The sequence below is a fragment of the Miscanthus floridulus genome, chromosome 15 (genome assembly GCF_019320115.1).
Source record: "Miscanthus floridulus cultivar M001 chromosome 15, ASM1932011v1, whole genome shotgun sequence".
Taxonomy (NCBI): Eukaryota; Viridiplantae; Streptophyta; class Magnoliopsida; order Poales; family Poaceae; genus Miscanthus; species Miscanthus floridulus.
In genome coordinates, this window is record NC_089594.1 from 43687372 (window position 1) to 43707337 (window position 19966).

The 19966-nt window shown below is 43.1% G+C and overlaps 1 protein-coding gene across 3 annotated transcripts; it reads left to right on the top strand.

Moving 5' to 3' along the window:
* Positions 1–4387: 4387 nt before the first annotated feature.
* LOC136508810 (uncharacterized) lies at positions 4388–9439 on the top strand. Of its 3 annotated transcripts, none has more exons than XM_066503588.1 (3): positions 4388–5026; positions 8036–8551; positions 9080–9439. In XM_066503588.1, exons 1-2 carry the CDS (start codon positions 4515–4517, stop codon positions 8295–8297), a joined length of 774 nt encoding a protein of 257 aa, XP_066359685.1. In that variant the 5' UTR covers positions 4388–4514; the 3' UTR covers positions 8298–8551; positions 9080–9439. The 3 variants fall into 3 exon arrangements, with proteins under 3 accessions (XP_066359685.1, XP_066359684.1, XP_066359686.1); XM_066503587.1 differs by having other exon boundaries at positions 8036–8542; XM_066503589.1 differs by lacking the exon at positions 9080–9439 and adding an exon at positions 6251–6429 and having other exon boundaries at positions 8036–8228.
* The last annotated feature ends 10527 nt before the right edge of the window (positions 9440–19966 follow it).

A 19966-nucleotide genomic window follows, 5' to 3' on the forward strand; every position in this document is an offset into this window, starting at 1 on the left:
AATGACGAAGACCATGACAATGGTGATAGCATGGTGATGATCAAATGCTTGAACTTGGAAAAGAAGAAAGAGAAAAACAAAAGGCTCAAGGCAAAGGTATAAAATATAGGAGCCATTTTGTTTTAGTGATCAAGACACTTAGTGAGTGTGATCACATTTAGGATAGATAGCCGTACTATTAAGAGGAGTGAAACTCGTATCGGAATGCGGTTATCAAAGTGCCACTAGATGCTCTAACTCATTGCATATGCATTTAGGATCTAGTGGAGTGCTAACACCCTTGATAATATTTGTGAAAATATGCTAACACATGTGCACAAGGTGTTTGCAGGGTTGAGATGGGTTTGGGTCCCTCTCTCCCTCCCGTCGAGCTTGCTCGGCGGGATTCGGCGCTTTTGGGAAAATGAAATGTCTATTTTCTATTGCGCCGGATGCAAAATTCTTGGTGGTTGGCACATTTGAGTAAGGGTGAAGTAGTTAGAGTTGAAATGGAGTTGGTCGAAATGATGCTGGTGTCGGTCTACTGACCGGATGCTGGGTCACTCAGCGACCGGACGCTGAAGGGCTGCGTCCGGTCGAGCTGTCAGACGGCACAGTCGCTAGGGTTGAGCACCGGACGCTGGTCTGCGTTCGGTCAAGGTGGACCAGACGCGTCCGGTCGAAAAAATATGCCTCGGGGAGCTTACTGGAAACGACCGGACGCTGGGGCTTCAGCGTCCGGTCAGTTTTGACCGGAGCGTCCGGTCAGCTTCGTAGCCGTTGAAATCCGATGAACAGCGTTTGAAGCCGGTGATGCGTGGCATCCATCGGGCGACTGGACGCTGAGGGCCAGTGTCCGGTCAGTATGACCGGAGCGTCCGGTCAGAGCGCATTTTGCCCAGTGAAGAGGTATAACGGCTCTATTTGATGGGGGCTCTATTTATAGCCCCATGGCTGGCTCAAAGGATAACTCTTGCACATTTTCATTGATATAGCATCCTTGTGAGCTTAGCCAAAGCCCTCCCACTCATCTCCATCATTGATCCATCATCATTGTGAGATTGGGAGAGAATCCAAGTGCATTGCTTAAGTGATTGCATCTAGAGGCACTTGGTATTCGTGTTGCGCTGCGGATTTCGCTTGTTTCTCTTGGTGGTTGCCACCACCTAGACGGTTGGAGCAGCGGTGAAGGATCGGCACGAGTTGGTGATTGTTCGTGGCCGCCTTCAGTGATTGTGAGGGGAGTTGTATCTTCCCCGGCGGAGTGCCAAAAGGTAACTCTAGTAAATTGCTCGTGTCATTGAGTTACCTCACTTGTGGGTTGGTTCTTACGGTGTCCTATCGTGTGGACGAGGTTTGTGAAACACCTCTTAGCCGCCGAACCACCAAGTATTGGTCGACACAACGGGGACTAGCGTGTTGGCAAGCACGTGAACCTTGGGAGAAAAATCGGTTGTCTCTTGTCATTTGCATTCTCCCGGTGATTGGCTTGATCTTCATCTTGTGATTGGTTCATCCCCTACACGGCGGTATAATCACCCTACTTACTTATTTACATTCTTGCAAACTAGTTGATACAAGCTCTTTAGTGTAATTAGAATTGAGAGCTTGCTTTATTATTTACATTCATCTAGTTGAGCTCTTTGGAGTAGCAAGTTTGTGTGCCTAAGTACTCATTGCAACTAGAATTGTTGGATAGGTGGCTTGCAACCCTTGTAGAGCTAGAGCAAATTTGCATTACGCTATTTGTCATACTAATCAAATTGCTCTAGTTAATTTGTAGATTTTTAAATAGGCTATTCACCCCCCCTCTAGCCATATTAGGACCTTTCAAGACTGCCTTCTTGTTATAGTGATGACAACTCAATCACTAGACTATAATGTGTGCTAAGATTTTTCCAACAAAATAATGTGTGCTAAGATGCCATAGATAGGGTCTACTGGATCCTATGCGAAGAGATAAAGGGCATGAAGACTCCAGAAGAAATCACAAAGATTTAAGAAAACAACAAAGAAGCCATTTTGTTGAATAGGCAGACATTTAGGACCTATTTGGTAGGGTTCTTCTTGGCTCTGGCTCTACCTCCTCCGCAGGAGTCCTACCAAATTTTTTGTAGGAGGAGCCATTTTTAGTGAAAACAGAGGAGCCAGGGCCATTTTGGATGAGCTACAAATTATGGCTCCTCCAAAATGGCTCTAACTCCTCGAAAGAGCCCTGCCAAACACCCCCCTTAAGGCTCCCTTTGGAATGGAGGAAAATATAGGAATTTTGAAGGATTTAAATCCTATAGTAAAAATTCCTATGAGGCCCTTTGGAACAAGGAATGTTTCCCAACAATTCCTTTGAAATCCCTATGGATTGGACCATTGTGAAGGAATTTTGAAGGAAACTAAGGCCTCCTTCGGAACATAGGATAGAAAAAATGTATGAATTGAGGTGCCTTGTTTCTCTAATCCCACATGAATTGGAACCATAGTAAAGTACATGAGGAGGCCTTTGGTAGCCCCTCACCATCTGCTACCATTTTGGTTGTGGCTGGGGCCCAAGTCCTCCTCCCTGGAAGAAGCGTGAAGGCACTTGGTTTCTCACCAAATATGTAAAAAGCAACACAAACATACATGAATGAGTTCTTCCTGCCAGAAAACTTTCCAAGAGCTCTGAGCTCTTGTTTATTTTCCTATGAAATTGAAACATAGGAATTCAACCCTATGGAATTCTTCCTGGCCTTTTCCTATGAACCAAAGAGATGTATAGGAAAAAATCCTTAGAAACTTGAATCCTACAAAAATCCTATGCCAATCCTTAAGTCCAAAGGAGGCCTAAACATGTAGTTCAAACCTCATTGTTTTGTTTCCTGTGCTTTTCCCATGTTGCTTCCAAAGGTACGGTCTCTAAAATCCTGTAGGATTTGAAGTGTTAGGACATTTCATTCCTATATTTTTCCTATTCCATTGTTTTGTAAATCATTTGTTCCAAAGGGGCCCTAAAAGTTGAGCATTAGACAAATGGAGAATGGCCAAACCATTAACATACACCACCTCTTGTGCAGCATCTAGATCCCCCCTTTGGCATTGTCCTCTCCTCCAATGGCACTGACCTCTCCCCTTTGGCTATCACACTCTTCTATTGTTATGACCGGTATTGGATATCAGAGAAGGAAGAGGAGAGAAGGAAAGCATCGGGCATGCAGCAACATAGACCGTGCATGTGCCCATGACTCGACAACCATCGAAGGAGGGGTTGCGGCTAGGGAAACTCTTTAGAGTATATTAAAAGGAAACACTTGTATTAGGAGTAGTTAGGTAGGAGGACAGATATTGTAGCCCCGACTCCTCTGTTTTCCACAAGAAGCCTCTCCGAGATCACCATGACTCCTTCCTCCGACTCATATGCTCTCATGTCGCTAGGCTCTACCACCTATGTCGTTATGCTCCCCTCTAGCGACACCAAGCTCCCCACCATCTAGCCATTGCCCTCACCTTTAGTGTACGAGCTCCTAAGAGTGTCACTCATGAGCTTCCCTCCGTTTGGTTAAGAACCTATCTACCCATCTCCATGTAGGATCCAGACACCTTCGTCTCCATCGCCATGGTCCGATCATGGGAGCTAGTGGTAAAGCCAATCTGTTAGTTTTTTTCTAGCTCAAGCTTCTCCCACTGAGTGGATGTTGCGAACAACTGGAGAGCTTCTCCTAAAATTTAAACCATTCCAAATAGGCCCTACGTTGTTTCTAAATTTTGGACGCCGAGGAATCACATTATTACAAGATGCAACAATAATAAAGTTTCATGAGCAGAATATGTGGTGGCCCACATGTGATACTAGAGTAATTTGTTTTAGTTAAAAAGCCTGTCATTTGCACTAAGAATTATGGTAGGAAATTTGTGTGATTGAAAAACAAGAAGTGCTTAACTATTTAATTATCTTTAGAAACAACATAAGCGATTTTCTTCCTACATTGATTTGATTAACCATCTACAAAATGCATAGACTATCATTTATAGAAATAATGGATCAGACCATGACAAATACCATTTTGCAAAATGGCATAGCGGCTTTGTTGCACTTGCACCAGTCAGAATCAGAATATAAATAAATTGAGGATAGAACTATAGATAACCAAAACTAGCCGAGAGTAAACAACCAGCGGCCTGTCTGCTGGTTGGTTTCTGGGCTGGTTTGGGCTGGCCGGTGCTGGTTTGCTGTGAGAGAAAAACACTGTTGGCTACCTGGTTTGGGCTGGCTGAAACCAACAAGCGAACAGACTGCAGGTCTCTAAAAAAAATGTTCATCAGAGGCAATAGTTCATCGTACCCATTGGGCTGCCCAGCAAATGGGCCGAACAAGAAAAAAAAAGACAAGCTGCTTTTAGTCAGGGCAGGATTTGCTCTGAGACGGGCCCGTTCGGATCTCCGCGCCTCGCCTCCCGGCGCGGCGGCAAACCTTCCGCTTCTGGTTCCCCGCCCCCGCCGCCTCCTTAAACCCCCAAACCCTAGCTGTGGAATACCCCCGGTGACCTGGTCCATTCCATTCCATGGACGACCCCCACCCGCCGCTGCCGCCGCCGCGCCCGCCGGTGGAGGTCGCTGGCGCGGCGCGCGATACGGAGCTCAGCCTCTCGGCGGCGCTGTCCCGCGAGGAGGTACTCTGCCGGCGCCGGCGCCGCCTGGTGCAGCTCTGCTCCCTCTACCGCGCCCAGTACTGGGTGCTCGCCGATGAGCTCCCCGCCAGGCACGGCGAGTACTGGTGGGAGCACGGCGCCAGCCCCGCGCTCGACGACGAGCCCCCGCACGCTCTGCCCCCGCCGCTGCTGCTGCCGAAAGAGAATGGAGTCAGTGCTGGACCGCCAGAGAATGGAGTCGTCGTTGACCCGCTGGAGAATTGTGCCGTTGCCCCTCCTGTGTCGGCTGCGGGCGGGAGGGCGGGCTGTGCGGCCTCAAATTGCGAGGCCAAGGCGATGCCCCTGTCCCTGTACTGCTTCAATCACATCCTCTTGGACCCGAAGCAGCAGCTCTATCAGCCCTGCGCCTTCCCCACCAAGAAAAGGTATGCTTCATGGGTGCACTAGTCCAGGATGTGCTTGGTGGTATAATTTCGCAATATTTGTATATAATTCTGGTTGGCGGACTTTGTGCACTAGTCCAGGATTGCTAGTGACTTCATTTCATCCTAGGTGGAATTTGTAGACTTTTTTTAATACTAGTTCTTTTTTAATGTAGAAAACCTGTTCAAGCACATTTGGTGGTTATCTTTTATTTTCTAGCACATGATTGGCAGAGGACTAAATCTGCAGACATATATTGTTCAATTATTTGGTGAAGGCTCACAATTCTGTTTGGAATACCTTGTTTCCCGCGTATTCCTTGAATCCTTGTTTTCCTTTTAAAAGTTAGTTACACTAGTATCTGGACTAATATAGTTAACTATAGCACTTATCTACTATTTTGGTGAAATGTAAATACTAGTTACACTAGTATCTGGACTAATATAGTTAACTATAGTAGTTATCTACTATTTTGGTGAAATGTAAATACTAGTGGATGTATGTGATGATTTAAAATGGGAACTAGCAACTGCAAAATGCAACAGATCCAGAGCTGGCTTGTAGCTGCCTCCTAGCTTTTTGGATAGATTAAGGCATTTTTGGAAACTTTATTGCTACTGAATCCTTGAACTTAACTATGTAGCTGTTGAATTCTTCATTTCACTTATCTATATCCTATATCAGTGCCTTTATTTTAATTTATCAGATTATGCAATTTTATCCTGAATTAATTGCATGTGAATTTCAATTAATATCCTCACTCACAATTACTTTGGCATGTGCCTCTACCTTTCCATGTTCAGCAAGTTATTCCATCTAACCATTGACAAAAAGAGGGTGGGGCTTGACTGTTTGGTAGATATGATGGAATAGCTTGACCCTCATCGATATTATGCTGAATGTTTCAGAGTTAGCTTTCGGGTCTTCTCAGGACTTTGTTACTGCATTGCATTAAATGTTCTTCATGTGTTGCCAATTCTCTCTCAATGGATCCATTTATCACCTCAACTTTCTGACCACCAAAGCAAAATTGACTAACATAAATATGTTTTGAGACACACAAACCAGTTTGACTAGCTGGGATTGTTAACTGAACTTTTAAAATTTTGCGGTCTGCTGGCAACTCCTTTTGTGTGCTGTTCCGCTTAACCAAGCTCTGCACCAACAATTGATGTCTTCCTATTAAACTTGCCATTGTTTTTAACGTATTGTCAACCAATATGTAGGTTGCCATGGGACAAGGCCTCATCCTGCGCATTTCATGTGTACCTTCTCTGTCTTGATTCTGCTGTCACTCACCCTTCTCAGAGAAGATTCCACCATATCTTGTGTTCTCTTGACTTTCTACAGCTCTTTTTTGTTGTCTCCCACTCTTCCGGTTCGATTACGCCTCTCACCCTTCAGGGTATAGATTCTGCATCATCCATTGTCTCTTGTTATGCTACCCTTGCTTTTCTTGTTGACTTCAGTAAGAAGGTTGCAACAATGTGGAGAAACGGAGGCAGCAAAGGGGAATGGAAGATAGGAAATGCCTAAAAGAATGATTGGATGCCACATGAAGTCATATGAATAAGTGAAGTGGCAATGGTTGGGAATCCTAAGACTACCTTTCGCACAGTAAAAGGATAGTCTTGGTATCCTGTCAGGTGTCACAGTGTGTTGAGCTGAGATGGACTTACTCTTGGGCATTCATGATTCTACATGTGACATCACCTAGGTCTCTGCCATAAGTGTCTAGGTGATACGATTATGTGAAGAGGGTTGGGTGCACACCTTGCCTTATGACCTTAATAACTATCAGTGGGCCATACAAACAAAATTATTTGCACATAACATTGTATGTGGTACTATTTCTTTTTCGGTAATGCTCACTTGATTCCTACCCATGAAGAAAATCATGGTACCCTTGCAAGTTAAGCTAGCATGGCTGAGCTCAACCTATGGCATACCTTGAGCTGCACCGCAACTCAGCAACAGTTGACTAAGCTTACCTCTATCATTGTGCTTGGCTCTAAATTTACACATGGGCGTACTGCGGTACTGCATTTATGTGATTATTCACAGCGTTTTGAACTGGCATGACATCTTTATAAACCCTTGAACGCTCAGGCTGCATTGCCACCCCCATGTCGTGCCAGCGTGACTTCAAATGTTCTTAGTATTTTTGGCCGATTTCAATATGACAGGATATATTTGCCTAGTAAGAGTATCCCTGAATGGAAACTCCACATGCTTCCACAGTTTGGCTGGTTGTATGGGTCTTATCTGTGTGGTGCAGTTGAATTCAGAGTTGGGGCATTGAACCATTCAGTCTGTGCATGGCCTTTTTATCAACACCAGCATATTTTTTACTGGTTTTGTTATTTTTTTTCTCAAACCTGTAGGAGGGTTGCATATTATTATATTAAGAAGACTGGTTTTGTTCTCAAAATGATCCTACAAGTAAATGGACAGTCGCTGACACTGGTTCCCATTTTTTCACTCAAATTTTTTATTAAGTCTGATTTCACATGGATGTTACATTTGTTTCTGGAAAAAACCCAACAATATAGTATTTTTATGCCATCATCATCTGTTATCTTTATGTTAAAGACCTCTTAAATTTTATCATCATTATACTTGTATAGTAAATTTGTTGACATAAAAGAATTATAATTAATGTTGTATCTTACTGGGATTAGGTAGGAGTATACCAAATCCAGAATTCTATATACATGAAGTTCAGCTTTAACTATTGTTGGTTGTAGTTAGTTTTGGTGCTATCACTTATTGCATTGGTGGGTTATACTCTTTCAAAAAAAAATTCTATCTTTCTTTTTGCTGAGGAACTATATTTAGTGTTCAATACTTCTTCCTTGGGTCTTGCACATATGCATGGGCATGTCAGTGTATGAAACGAAACATTGAATTTGTGTAGTGCCAACTTTACCTTTCAGATATTTTCTCTGTTTATCTTGTACATAGCAAGCATTGATTCATGTCCAACTGTTTACTCTTATAATTTCATGCAGTGGTCTGCCAAATGGGGAAGCAACTTGTGGAAAACCTGTTCTGAGAGGCAGTGCTCCATTGCGATGTGCTGACCATGACCCAAAATCTGAGAAACTTATCATAGAAGCTTTGAGAAATGCTGGAATTGACCTGCCATTGACTACTAAGAGTGTTCCAAAACTGAGTCTCTTGATTTCTGAAACAGTCCGGGAAATTCAGATGAAAAGAAAGCTTTCAGTGAATGGTGGAAAGACTGCAACTTCTGATCTGTTATTGAAATGATTTGTTTGGTTCAACCTATGATCTCTTGATACATGATGGCCCTGCAGAGATGGTGATGTTCAATTGTAAATAACAGGTGTCAAGGTGCACCAAATCTTAAAAAGAAGAAATAATATTCCTTAAGTTATAGTGCAGAAAAAACTGGAGAAAGCTGTACAACTTTGAACAATTGTCTGCTTGCAAGATCCCCTCTCTAATCCTTGAAAGGAAGAAAACAAACTTGGAGGTTTCAACAGCTAGAGGAGGTATGTGAGGTTGATACTAGATCACTATTTGCTAGTTTGACTTTATGTAAACATATTTTTTCAGAATAAGTGTATTTTTGCAAATTTGCAACAGTGTTTGTGGTATGCATTATAATAATATGGATAAAAGGTGCTTTTGCTTTACTTCTGAAATTTGTTAATGAGGAATTTCCTTTATTCCTTGTAAGGGTGTCATATTTCTGCTACACATTTGATTTGCCCAATTGTTCATGGAAATTAATCTGTATTAAATGGAAATATTTCTGTAGCGCCAACAACTAATGGTAGTGAAGTAACATCCAAAACTAAATATAGAACAATGTTATACCTGTTATGGTTTTGGTAGGTCAGATTGAACGAAAATAACATTTACATTTAGTCGTATTCAGTATTTATATCAGATACATTGTGAGTGCTTTTTTAGACTGTTTTTTCGATGTTATAATGGACCAGCACAGTGATACAGCCTATGTATGTGTGTATAATGCAGTGATATCTCATGTTGCTAACACTCATTGCTACATTGAATTATGACAGGAAGCTAAATAAAGTTCAAGGAATTGGAGGGTGTATTCATCATGGTTCATATGTCAGTCTACCCCGATGAGTTGAAGACTTGTTACAATCTCTCTCTCTTTAGTCTTCTCCCATCCAGGGAAACATTCTGTCTAGAAGTTTCTTTATCATATGTTGTTGCCCAGAATATGTTTCATCTTGTTTGTGGTCTCCTAAGAAATGTTTGTACATATGGTCGTAAATTGTTGTATTTATTATTGGTTTGGGTATAGGTACTAATGTTCAGGATTGCAGTGAGCATAGTTGATTGGATTTCTATTTCTTGCAATGTTTACTATTGGGTCGTGGAGCTATGTTCTGTTATGCTACTGTGCAATCCATTGTTCAGTTGCAGCGTGTATGCTGATAATTTATGCCTTAATGGACTAAACCAACGACAATTGAATTAACATGCTGCATCATGTTGCACAAATGACTTTCTCCTTTTCAATCTCAATGCTCATGACATCTGCAACCACAATCTTCTTTTCATCCGACATGATTTGCTTCTGTATAGTATAACTGAGCTCATGTGGCAGACAACATAATCTTGATGTTCATCTTGTCACATCATCTGTATAGTATAAAAGCTATTAATAGAAACTTGTCCTTGATGTCTTGATGAATAAACCATGGAAATTGTAACAATATATTGCATCATGTTGCATGAATGAAGTTCCTAGTTTTCCACTGCAATGCTGGTCGCATCTGCAACATTTCATCCTCTTTGCATCTGCAAGTTGCAGTAGACATGATTTTCTTCTACATGGCTTCTTTGAGCACATGCAGAAAAAACATAATGTTTTTGACAAAGTTCATCTTGTCACACCATGTGTGCACAATGTTCATCCTACTATAAAAACATTTAATAGGAACTTTACTCTTGCTGTAAAGACCGACTGATCTATTAATAGGAACTTGTGTTTTTGTTCTTTAATTTTTTCTAGTAGCATTGGGAAGAAAATTTTTATTTTCAGCACAAGCATTTGGTTCCAAAACAAAAGAATCATTTTCTGTCATTATTTGTGGCACATGATTAACATAAGCATCAACGCAGAACTCCTTCTTATCACCAGGAATAACGACCAAATCAAGGTAAATCAATAAAAGTTTCTTCTAAATGTTGCTCTTTGATCACATGATTGGTCGATAAATTCTAGATATGAGGATAGCTCTCACTTGAAACATTGTGATGTGCATTCTCTACTGATTGACCTCTTTCTCTTGTACAATGTGCAAGATAATAGTTCCAACAAGAGGCAAAGTAGTAGACTCATTCTATAACAAATCAAGTTTAGAGGAAGGTATTACAACATTTGAATTAACCCATTTTTTTTCTAAAGGCTTAGTTCTTTATTCTCTGCCCATATAAGATCAACTTCTAAAATTCCAGGAATAGTCGAAGGTAAAAGAGTAATTTTGCTACCATTGTATTTGAACATGTATTTGTTAGCAATCGTATTATGTGAAACATTGTTTAGGGTTTATCTAGCAACAAAAAACATGCTTGCATAGGTATATGTTAATGTATGCACTATCTTTATAAGTATTAATCGAAAATTCAATACATGCAATTGTATTTACCTTTATCTTATCACAAGAATTTATCCATTGGATATAGCATGGACATGTGTGTAATTGAGTGGTCAAGCCAAGCTTCTCGACCATCTCGGAGCTTACAAGACTGTTGCAACTCTTGCTGTCAATGATGATACAATGACGTCGCTATATCACAACAAAGAAAATCTAAAACAAATTATGGACATGATTTTCCTCCACTAACAAGACTGCGCTCCGATCACACCGGGGGTTTACACAGTTGCCATTCATTGACCGTGCTAGCCTAACCCCGACCCATCCAATCATCCTGGGTACTACCATTTGTAGCACCATACTTACTCAGCCTTCATCTAGGACACATTGTTTCACATTTAGTCTATCACATTCAAATAAACAACTATCAAGTCTACAATAGAAGTCTTTAAAAAACATAAGTTTTATACAACAAATCATGGTCTAATGCCATAACCTTGACCTACACCTCACATAGGAGGGCTTCTAGTAATCCCAATCTGCTAAGGGATCAGGAGCGTGGAAGAACCATACCCATACATAGGTGCACCGTCACCTACAAAACTCAATAAATAGTAGTACCTTGAGTACACGAGCGTGCTCAACAGGACTTACCCTTAAGTAATAAGCAAGGGATCATGAATTTGGTTTTATCAAAGAGAAAGCATTGTTTTTGTACAAAGACATTTTGTACAAGAACAGTAAAGTTGTATATACATCTAAGCAAAACATATTATGGTTTAACATGTAAGAGCATGTAAGCAAGTGGAGGCCAATCTTCCATGAGTCCTTCCGACGAACACTACTCCGAAGCTCAAAGATATGAACAATAGGTAAATTCAAAGCTTTGTAGAGAGGTACATGGGCCTTAGATAGGTATCCTAATTCGAAGAAAAATGCATTGTAAGAGCTTGTTAGAGCTGGATCTAGGCTACTAAACACTCCGTGCTAATGATTGGGGCTATATACATCTAATTTGGCTGTATAAAAATGTGTCCTACTTTCACTGGGTTGTGGGCTGGGTGAAGCATGGAAGAAAAGGTAGTCCAGTGACAGCTGCTATGAAGTAATCTTGTCAGTTCCTAATTTGTACCGCACCTATCAAAGCCTTCGAAAAAAGTTGTGCTTTTCTATTCTTTCGCTAGATTCATGGTCCTTCATTGTTCTTGCTACGTTTATTGCTGCTACTTCTCCATTTATCTACAGGCTGCTGCCTCGTCCACGATATGGTGTACAAATGCGATTTTCTGCTTACAAGAGTTGCTACAATGTAAGGTATTTCATATGCTACCTCTTAGTTTATGTTCTTCGATCTTTATATATGTACCTCTCATTGCTTTACGTTGGTACCTACAGGTCTAAATATCCTAGGTTCAAGAGAGTTTGCAAATGCCATCTTAAAGTTTCAGGATCCTCCTATGTACTGTTCTTTTTTACTCTATGCTAATACCTAAAGGTGTAAGATATCCATGTTGCTGTTTGGGCGATGATTTCCTTGTTGTTTCTTATGTCCAGATCAGTGAAATATCCATAATTTTGCTTTATGTTTAATGGACACGTGGCTACTTCTATAAGGAAATTTCTCTGAACCAATTTTATGATTCAATGCCTTTTTATACTTCTCTTCGTTTTGCCCACTACCTGTTCTTTTTTCCCTGCGCAGCCTGAGCGCAACGACGAAATATGATGAGTCGTGACATTTTCTGGTTATAGGTTTACGGCATGGGTACTCAAGAATTGTGAACTATTAAATGTAAGTGCTGCTTAAGAACAGTTAATAGGTGTGCTCTGCATACTTACTGTACACATGTGGTAATCAGACAAAGGACGAAATGGATTGCCCTCTCTATCCAGATTGTTGCCATCTAAACCTTTTTTATTAAAGATATTTGACCTGAGATTATTCACATGTTTTTAAAATTTATCTGTGCTTGTTGTCCATTGAAAACTGACCCTACATGTTTCATCTATTTGTATGTGACCCACTTTCCTTTTCAGCCTTATGAGTTCTGATGATGTCAACTGCTCAAAGGTGAGTTTTTTGGATCATGGTCTTTCACGTTTGTTTTTGTGCTCTCAATAGTGATTTCCAGATTCTGTGAATTCTTCAGGTTTCAATATGTTTCCAGACTCCTGTTTTTACTGCTTTATATGCTGCAGAGATAGATGAGTATCTCAGTGATGCACATATGGTGGCAACGAAGATAGACAACTACGATAATACATGGTGAGTTCTTGTTGAACCCAACCACCTCGATTGTGTAATTCTTCTTGGAAACATGATACCCTGGTGTGCATGGATTTAATCTTTCCTTCATTTTGGTGTGCTTTGCAATAACAAATAGTCACATGTCTTTGATTGCTCAAACACAAATGGTATGATCTATTGTGCTGCGGTTGGTGTTCTGCTTATGTAATATATGCCAATGCCTTTGTCATCCTAAATTTGTAGATGTCAGGTGTTAGGATGCATGAGCATCGGCTTCTCTTTTTGTCTTGCTACACTACTGCTCCAAGTGTCTCTATTGCGTTCCCATATGGTGCTTGTCCAATGATTCATTATCACAGCCATCTCAATGTTAAAGGTATCCCCCCTCCTTGCTTTGGTCCTTTTGGTTTTTTCCATCGGATTGGGCCACATTGACTGCTATTATGTGGTGATTGGATTTTTGTTTCGATTGAATCCTAAGAGCATGCCTAGAGTTTGACTTCTATACCGTAACCAAGTGTTTTGGTTGCCACAGCTACTGATAATTTTTTTTTGTTTTTTTCAGCCTGATTGATCAGGGCCCTCCACATGGTTCAGCATGCTAGCTGCTATTTTGGTGAGCCCATCCAGATTCTGCAGGTCATTTTCCTTGCCTCAAGAATGGAACACTTCTAATGAGTTCAGAGAGGTGCACCAGACCTTTTACATATAATATATGCATCCTGTCTACCTTCATAAACCTCAGCCTATTCATTTACTTACAATTTCATTTTCCTTCCTTTGTAATGGCAGATGTTGGTCCTGGATCAAATTCTTGGGTTCAGTTTTATTTTCAGCTGTGTCAAGACCATGCAGAATTCATAAATGAATATGGTGTTTTCTTTAAGGCACAGACTGCTCTGATGCCATGTTCTGAATTGTTCCAACAAAGTAAGTGTGACATGAAGTTCTAGGTAGATATATGATGCATGCCGAATAGAAAATAGAAATATATTGCATCCATACCTTAATGTTAATTTATTTGCCAATTTATATTTATGGTTGGCATATGGAGCTAATACTCTCTAGTTTTTTCAGCCGATCAGCGATTTTGAACCATGTTCAAGATATAAATATTATATCATGTTTGTTCTAATGTGCTCAGGTAATCAGATCCATGCCTATGCTTTTAATGTAGTGTATGCATGCTTTTATGTTAGATTTCAATCAAATGAATTTTATCATTATTCTTTTCCCATGATCCACCCAGTAAATTTATTTCTTATCAGAGCCGCAAGGTTTCAGCAACATGGTCCACGCTAACAGAAAAAAATACTTACTACATCCGAAGTGCACTCATTATCTCATTGTGACTCTATGATGCTTTTCGGTATGACTATTCTGAAATCTGAGTGAATCAATCCCTCTTTCTATTTTAGAATGCTTAATTTTAAGATTACGGAGTATTGTTATATGAAACTTCAACAGGACAGCAGTTGGCCATGTGAAAGCTCTAGTTTGGTTTTGGTTAATTAATGAAACCCTAAGTGCTAACCTAGTTTATCACAGTGATTATGAGATAGGTAGCACTACTCCAAGTGATGAAACAATGACAAAGATCATGACAAAGGTGATGGCATGGTGATGATCAAATGCTTGAACTTGGAAAAGAAGAAAGAGAAAAACAAAAGGCTCAAGGCAAAGGTATAAAATGTAGGAGCCATTTTGTTTCGGTGATCAAGACACTTAGCGAGTGTGATCACATTTAGGATAGATAGCCATACTATTAAGAGGAGTGAAACTCGTATTGAAATACGGTTATCAAAGTGCCACTAGATGCTCTAATTCATTGCATATGCATTTAGGATCTAGTGGAGTGTGAAAGGATCAAGATGCCCAAGAGGGGGGGTGAATTGGGCTAATTCTAAATTTTCTTGCAATAATCAAATCCTACGGATAGCCCAATTAACCCCTTGTGCCTAGAAAAGTGTTTCTATCAAACTAACGCACAAAGGACTTGCAACCTATGTTCCAAACTTACTCTAGCATGGCAATTCTATGAATGTAAAGACAAGTATTGAATTGCTCAAAGTAAATACTCAAAGTAAGTGCTCAAAGTAAAGAGAGAGAGGAACGCGGCGATGTTTTGCCGAGGTATCGGAGAGTCGCCACTCCCCACTAGTCCTCGTTGGAGCACCCACGCAAGGGTGTAGCTCCCCCTTGATCCACGCAAGGATCAAGTGCTCTCTACGGGTTGATTCTTCGACACTCCATCACGGCGAATCACCCAAAGCCGCTCACAACTTGAGTTGGGTCACCCACAAGCTCCGTCTGGTGATCACCAAGCTCCCAATCACCACCAAGCCGTCTAGGTGATGGCAATCACCAAGAGTAACAAGCACGAACTCTCACTTAACCACGCGAAGCCTAATGAGAAGATGGATGCACACTTGACTACTCTTGATTTACTAATGAGGCTACTCTCTTGGATTCTCAAATCTCAAACACCTCACTAGGACCTTGCTCTTCTTGGCACTCACAAACATGTTTCTCAGCTGTTGGAATGAGCAAAAGTAACTCCACATACGAGTGGAGCTTCTATTTATAAGGCAGCCTAAAAAACGAACCGTTATGAGTTTCTGCGGGGTGACCAGATGCTCTGGTCGTATTGACCGGATGCTCCGGTCAGTTCAACCCGCGAACCAGTGAAAATGTGTTGACCGGACGCTGGCAGGGTCTGGTCACCACTGACCGGACGCGTCCGGTCGCATGAAACCCTCACTGGATGCTTACTGGACTCGACCGAACGCTGAACCCTCAGGGTCCGGTCAGTACTGACCGGACGCGTCAGGTCACAGGTTCCCTTCTCTGGAACCTTACTGGAGTCGACCGAACGCTGCCTCTTAGCGTCCGGTCACTTAACCGATCCAGCGTCCGGTCACACCGAACGCCTTGATCAAATGTACTGACCGGACCCTGTGGCCAGCGTTCGGTCGCAGCAGGGCCAGCGTCCGGTCAGCATTTGACCCTCCATTCACTTCCAACTCTCGAACATATGTGAATGAAGTTTGCTCCAAAGTATCTTAGGCATTCATAGGAGCTACCTAGAGCTAGTTTTAACAAGTGTGCACCACACCTAACTCACTAGACTCAACTAGGTCAAGCTACCCATTCATACCCCCTTAATAGTACGACCAAAGAAAAAACAAAGTCCTAAACTACTCTAAGTGTCACTCCAACTCCAATCGACACTTAGAACTAGTTATCCTTAACCTTGTTGTCCATCCTTTGAAACCGAAACGATTTCCATTGTTGGGGCATGACCACCTCGATTGCCCAATCGATCTCCATTATCATGACCTAACTTTATTGCCTCTACAAAACACACGTTAGTCATAGTAATATTGTATTGACATTAATCATCGAAATCTAACTAGGGGCTTAGATGCTTTCAATCTCCCCCTTTTTGGTGATTGATGACAATACCACCTCGAGTATGTGAAAGAGTGAGGTTTTTGACGGGCTTGGTTCATATAAGCTTTTGTCAATAAGAACAAAAGTGTTAGGCAAGCTTATATGACCCAAGCCAACACAATGTACTCAACGGATATGGATTAAGCAAGAGTATAAGTAACAAAGCTCATTTGCTTCGAAGTATAAATGCGGAAGCAAGGGAAAATGAGCATAACACAAGTGATATGACATTTAAATAATGCAAAGTAGAAAGCGCACATGTCATATATCACAATCATGTATATAACACTATCACATATATATAATAGTATGCATGAAAGTAAACACACGAATGCATAAGTAATAGTGTATCACACAAATAAAACTCCAAATGTATATAATACGCTAATACTAGATAACTAGCTCCCCCTAAGACTCGCTCCCCCTGAGTCTACATACTCGAACCCTCTCCTCCTTTAGCGTCAAACACCAAAACCTAAGGGTCGGTCGGTGGGGCTGTAGCGGACGAGTCGGGCACTGAAGTACATGGAGCAAGATGGAACTGGGCGCCATCATCATCTGACCCTAAGCTCTGAACTGACTGACCCTCTATGGCAGGAAGTGTCGCTGAAGTGGTCTAGGTCTGAGCTAGGACAGGTGCTGCCTATGATGCTGCTAAGACATCTGTCATAGGATCTAATGAGGCGACAGACGAGGGGAGCCTCTGAGGAGTCATGATAGCTGGAGCTGCTGTAGAAGGACCAGCGGTGTGCATATAAGGCGGTGTAGGCATACCGGTCAACTCGCTGAAGGATGCTCCAAGACTCCTAGAGACTGACGTGTCAGGCACAAATAGTGAGGGTGACTGCTTTGGTGAGAAACCCGTGTGATATGGAGTGAACTATGGGGCAACCACTAGCGAGGACAACCACTAGGACACCTAAATTGTGGGTGAAGCAAATGGAGCTGGAGGCTGTCCCTGACTCTGAAGCCCACTGGGCTATACTGCTGGAGTCATCGAAGTGGTGGCAGGCGAAGCAAGCTAGGGCGAAAGCTATGGCTATGGGGCCCTAAGTGCTGTGATGACATGCTGCATAAATCCCATGAGCTGCTGCTACATAAGTAAGTACTAGTGCTGAAGGAGCTGCTGCTATCGCTGGAACTCGTCCTGACGAGCCTGAAACTGTGCAAAGTTGGCAGCTGTCTCCTGAGCCTATCGTTCCTGCTCCCGCTGCATCCGCTCAAGAATGGCAATCAATGCGGGGTCCGTCTGCGGTGCGGGTGGAGCTGAGCTGGAACTGCCGGCCTCTACATCATGTCTGCGTGGAGGCATCTAAGGAATCAGCTAATAGTCATCATCTGAACTATCACTAGACTCGGTCATTCCCTGCTGTGCCTCAAGCTGCTCCTCCTCTGTAGTGGCTATGCCTCTAATGATCTCGTCCTGCTGAGCTGCTGACTCTAGAACATCTGAACGACGACTGGGCTGAGCAGGTGCTTGTGGAGTGCTATGCCTGATCCTCTGTGCCATGTTATATGCTGGAAACTCTATGGTGGCAGCCCTGTACTCAGCAACTATCTCTGGGGTCCTGACTTGTACACACTTAAGCATCAGGAAAGTGATCCAATGAGCATACAGAAGTTGTCTGCGACCCTTGAAGCCCTCAGCTATAGTATCCTCCATCTTTGATAGAAGGAGGTCCCAAATATCGAACACGGTCTGCTGCATCAGGGCATTAAGTAGCCAGAGCTGTAAGCGAGTCAGACCCTCCCTATATCCCAACATAGGAAGCAGTGTCCTCCTGATAATGGCCTCAAGCACTCGCGCTATAGGAGTCAGGTCACTGGGGTTCCTGCTCGACCCCTCACCGAAGGGCTCCTTGAAACAATGTCACACTAGATCTGTAGGAGGCACCAACCCTCCATGAGGATGCCTGGGAGGCTCCTGCTATCCATAGCACACCTCATGCAATTTGACAAGCTGATCCTATAGCCTCAGTATCTCTTGGGCCCTGAAACTCATCACCCTGTAATCTCTGCTGTTGAATGCAAAGTGAATGAAGTTGTGATGCGGATCAACGTAGAGTGAAGCATAAAACTGCCGGACCCAAGATGGTACATATACTCCTGTCCGACCAATCAGATCTACGAGCCTCGGCAAATATGACAAGTAGGGGTGGATGTGCTCTCTGGCTGCTACCACAATAGACTCTAAACTGCAGACTCTCTATGATCTGAACACTGCGCCACTATTGAGATAAGCATTATAGAAATCCTCCTAGAGCGGCGTGTAGAACCCATCAGTTGCTCTCTCATCCCTCCTCGGAGGGAACCACACATCGAACTCAACAAACCTCAGCTAGCGAACCTGTCTGGCTGTGGCGGCCCTCAAGTCAAGGTGTACCACTAGAGGCGGACCCTATGGTCTAGGCGGTGGGTGCGAACCCCTGTGCTGTGTAGCTGGCCTTGCTGGAACTGTAGTACTAGTACAACCAGAGCGGCGAAACTGGGGTGCCGGCTCGGTCTCCTCAGCCTGCTGGCCCTCCTAAGTCTCCTGAGCTGGCTGAGGCTCTACTGGTGGGGGCTACTGCTGTGCCTCCTACTGGGACTCCTCCTGACGCTGAGGCTCCTCAATAGCTAGATGATGACCTGCCATCATGACAATCCCAGGTGGACTACCATGAAGTCGCTCAATCTCCCTCAGTCTGCCCTGCGCATCTGGTGCCAACTGATCTGCTATGATGACTCCACTGTGAGCACCACCTCTCTCAGCACGCTCTGCGGCCTCAGCGACTGCAGCTGCTCTCGCTGTCTCTGCGTCGGGGTACTTGCGCTTCTTGGATGTCACTGACTTTGTTGCTTTGCCTTTTGTTCCTGTAGGCTTGCGAGGTGGGGGCCTCAGGTCATCATCACCTAGGCCACCACCAACGTTCTTGGTGCGAGCCATCTGATCTGATAAGATGATGAACTGCCGCTGATGAAGATCAACTGTCAAACTGACACTCTTGAGGCTTGGCCTCGATCCTTACTCACGAGCTTGGCTCTGAGTTGACTACCAACTGCCACAAGAACCTCAATGGCATCGACTCGCTGCACGATAGAATAGATGGATATATGAATAAATACAATATATCTAATAGATGTGAAAGACCTAGGAAGAAAGCAATGTAGGTGCGAAATTGAGACGATGGGCAAGCTACCTGACGATCAGCGATCTAGAGAAAGAAAAGACGTCACGCGGGGGAACCTCGGAACCGGCTAGGGTTAGGGATCGTGAACCACTTCGAAGAATTCGGTGGCCCTGAATGATTTAGGTCAATGCATTGAGATTTGAACTAGGTCATACGCGAAGCAATTTGAGAAAATGGATTTGCCCTTACCAATCAAGGAGGAAGAGCTAGGGCACAGCAGCAGCGCTCGGTGGCTGAGGGCCGATGGTGGCACACGTGGGCGACGAAACCATGGCGAAGTACTCAGCTGTGGGCTCGGCCCCGGCGGCACGGTAGCGAGCGAGGCTGGTAGATGCGGTGGCGCGCGAGGCTGGAGGTTGCGATGGCGCGTGAGGGAGTTTGGCACGGGGCTACGGCGGCGCGACAAGCTACGGCGGCGTTGGCAAGCTGCGGCGGCGTCGAAGGCACGAGCAGAGGCTAGGTCAT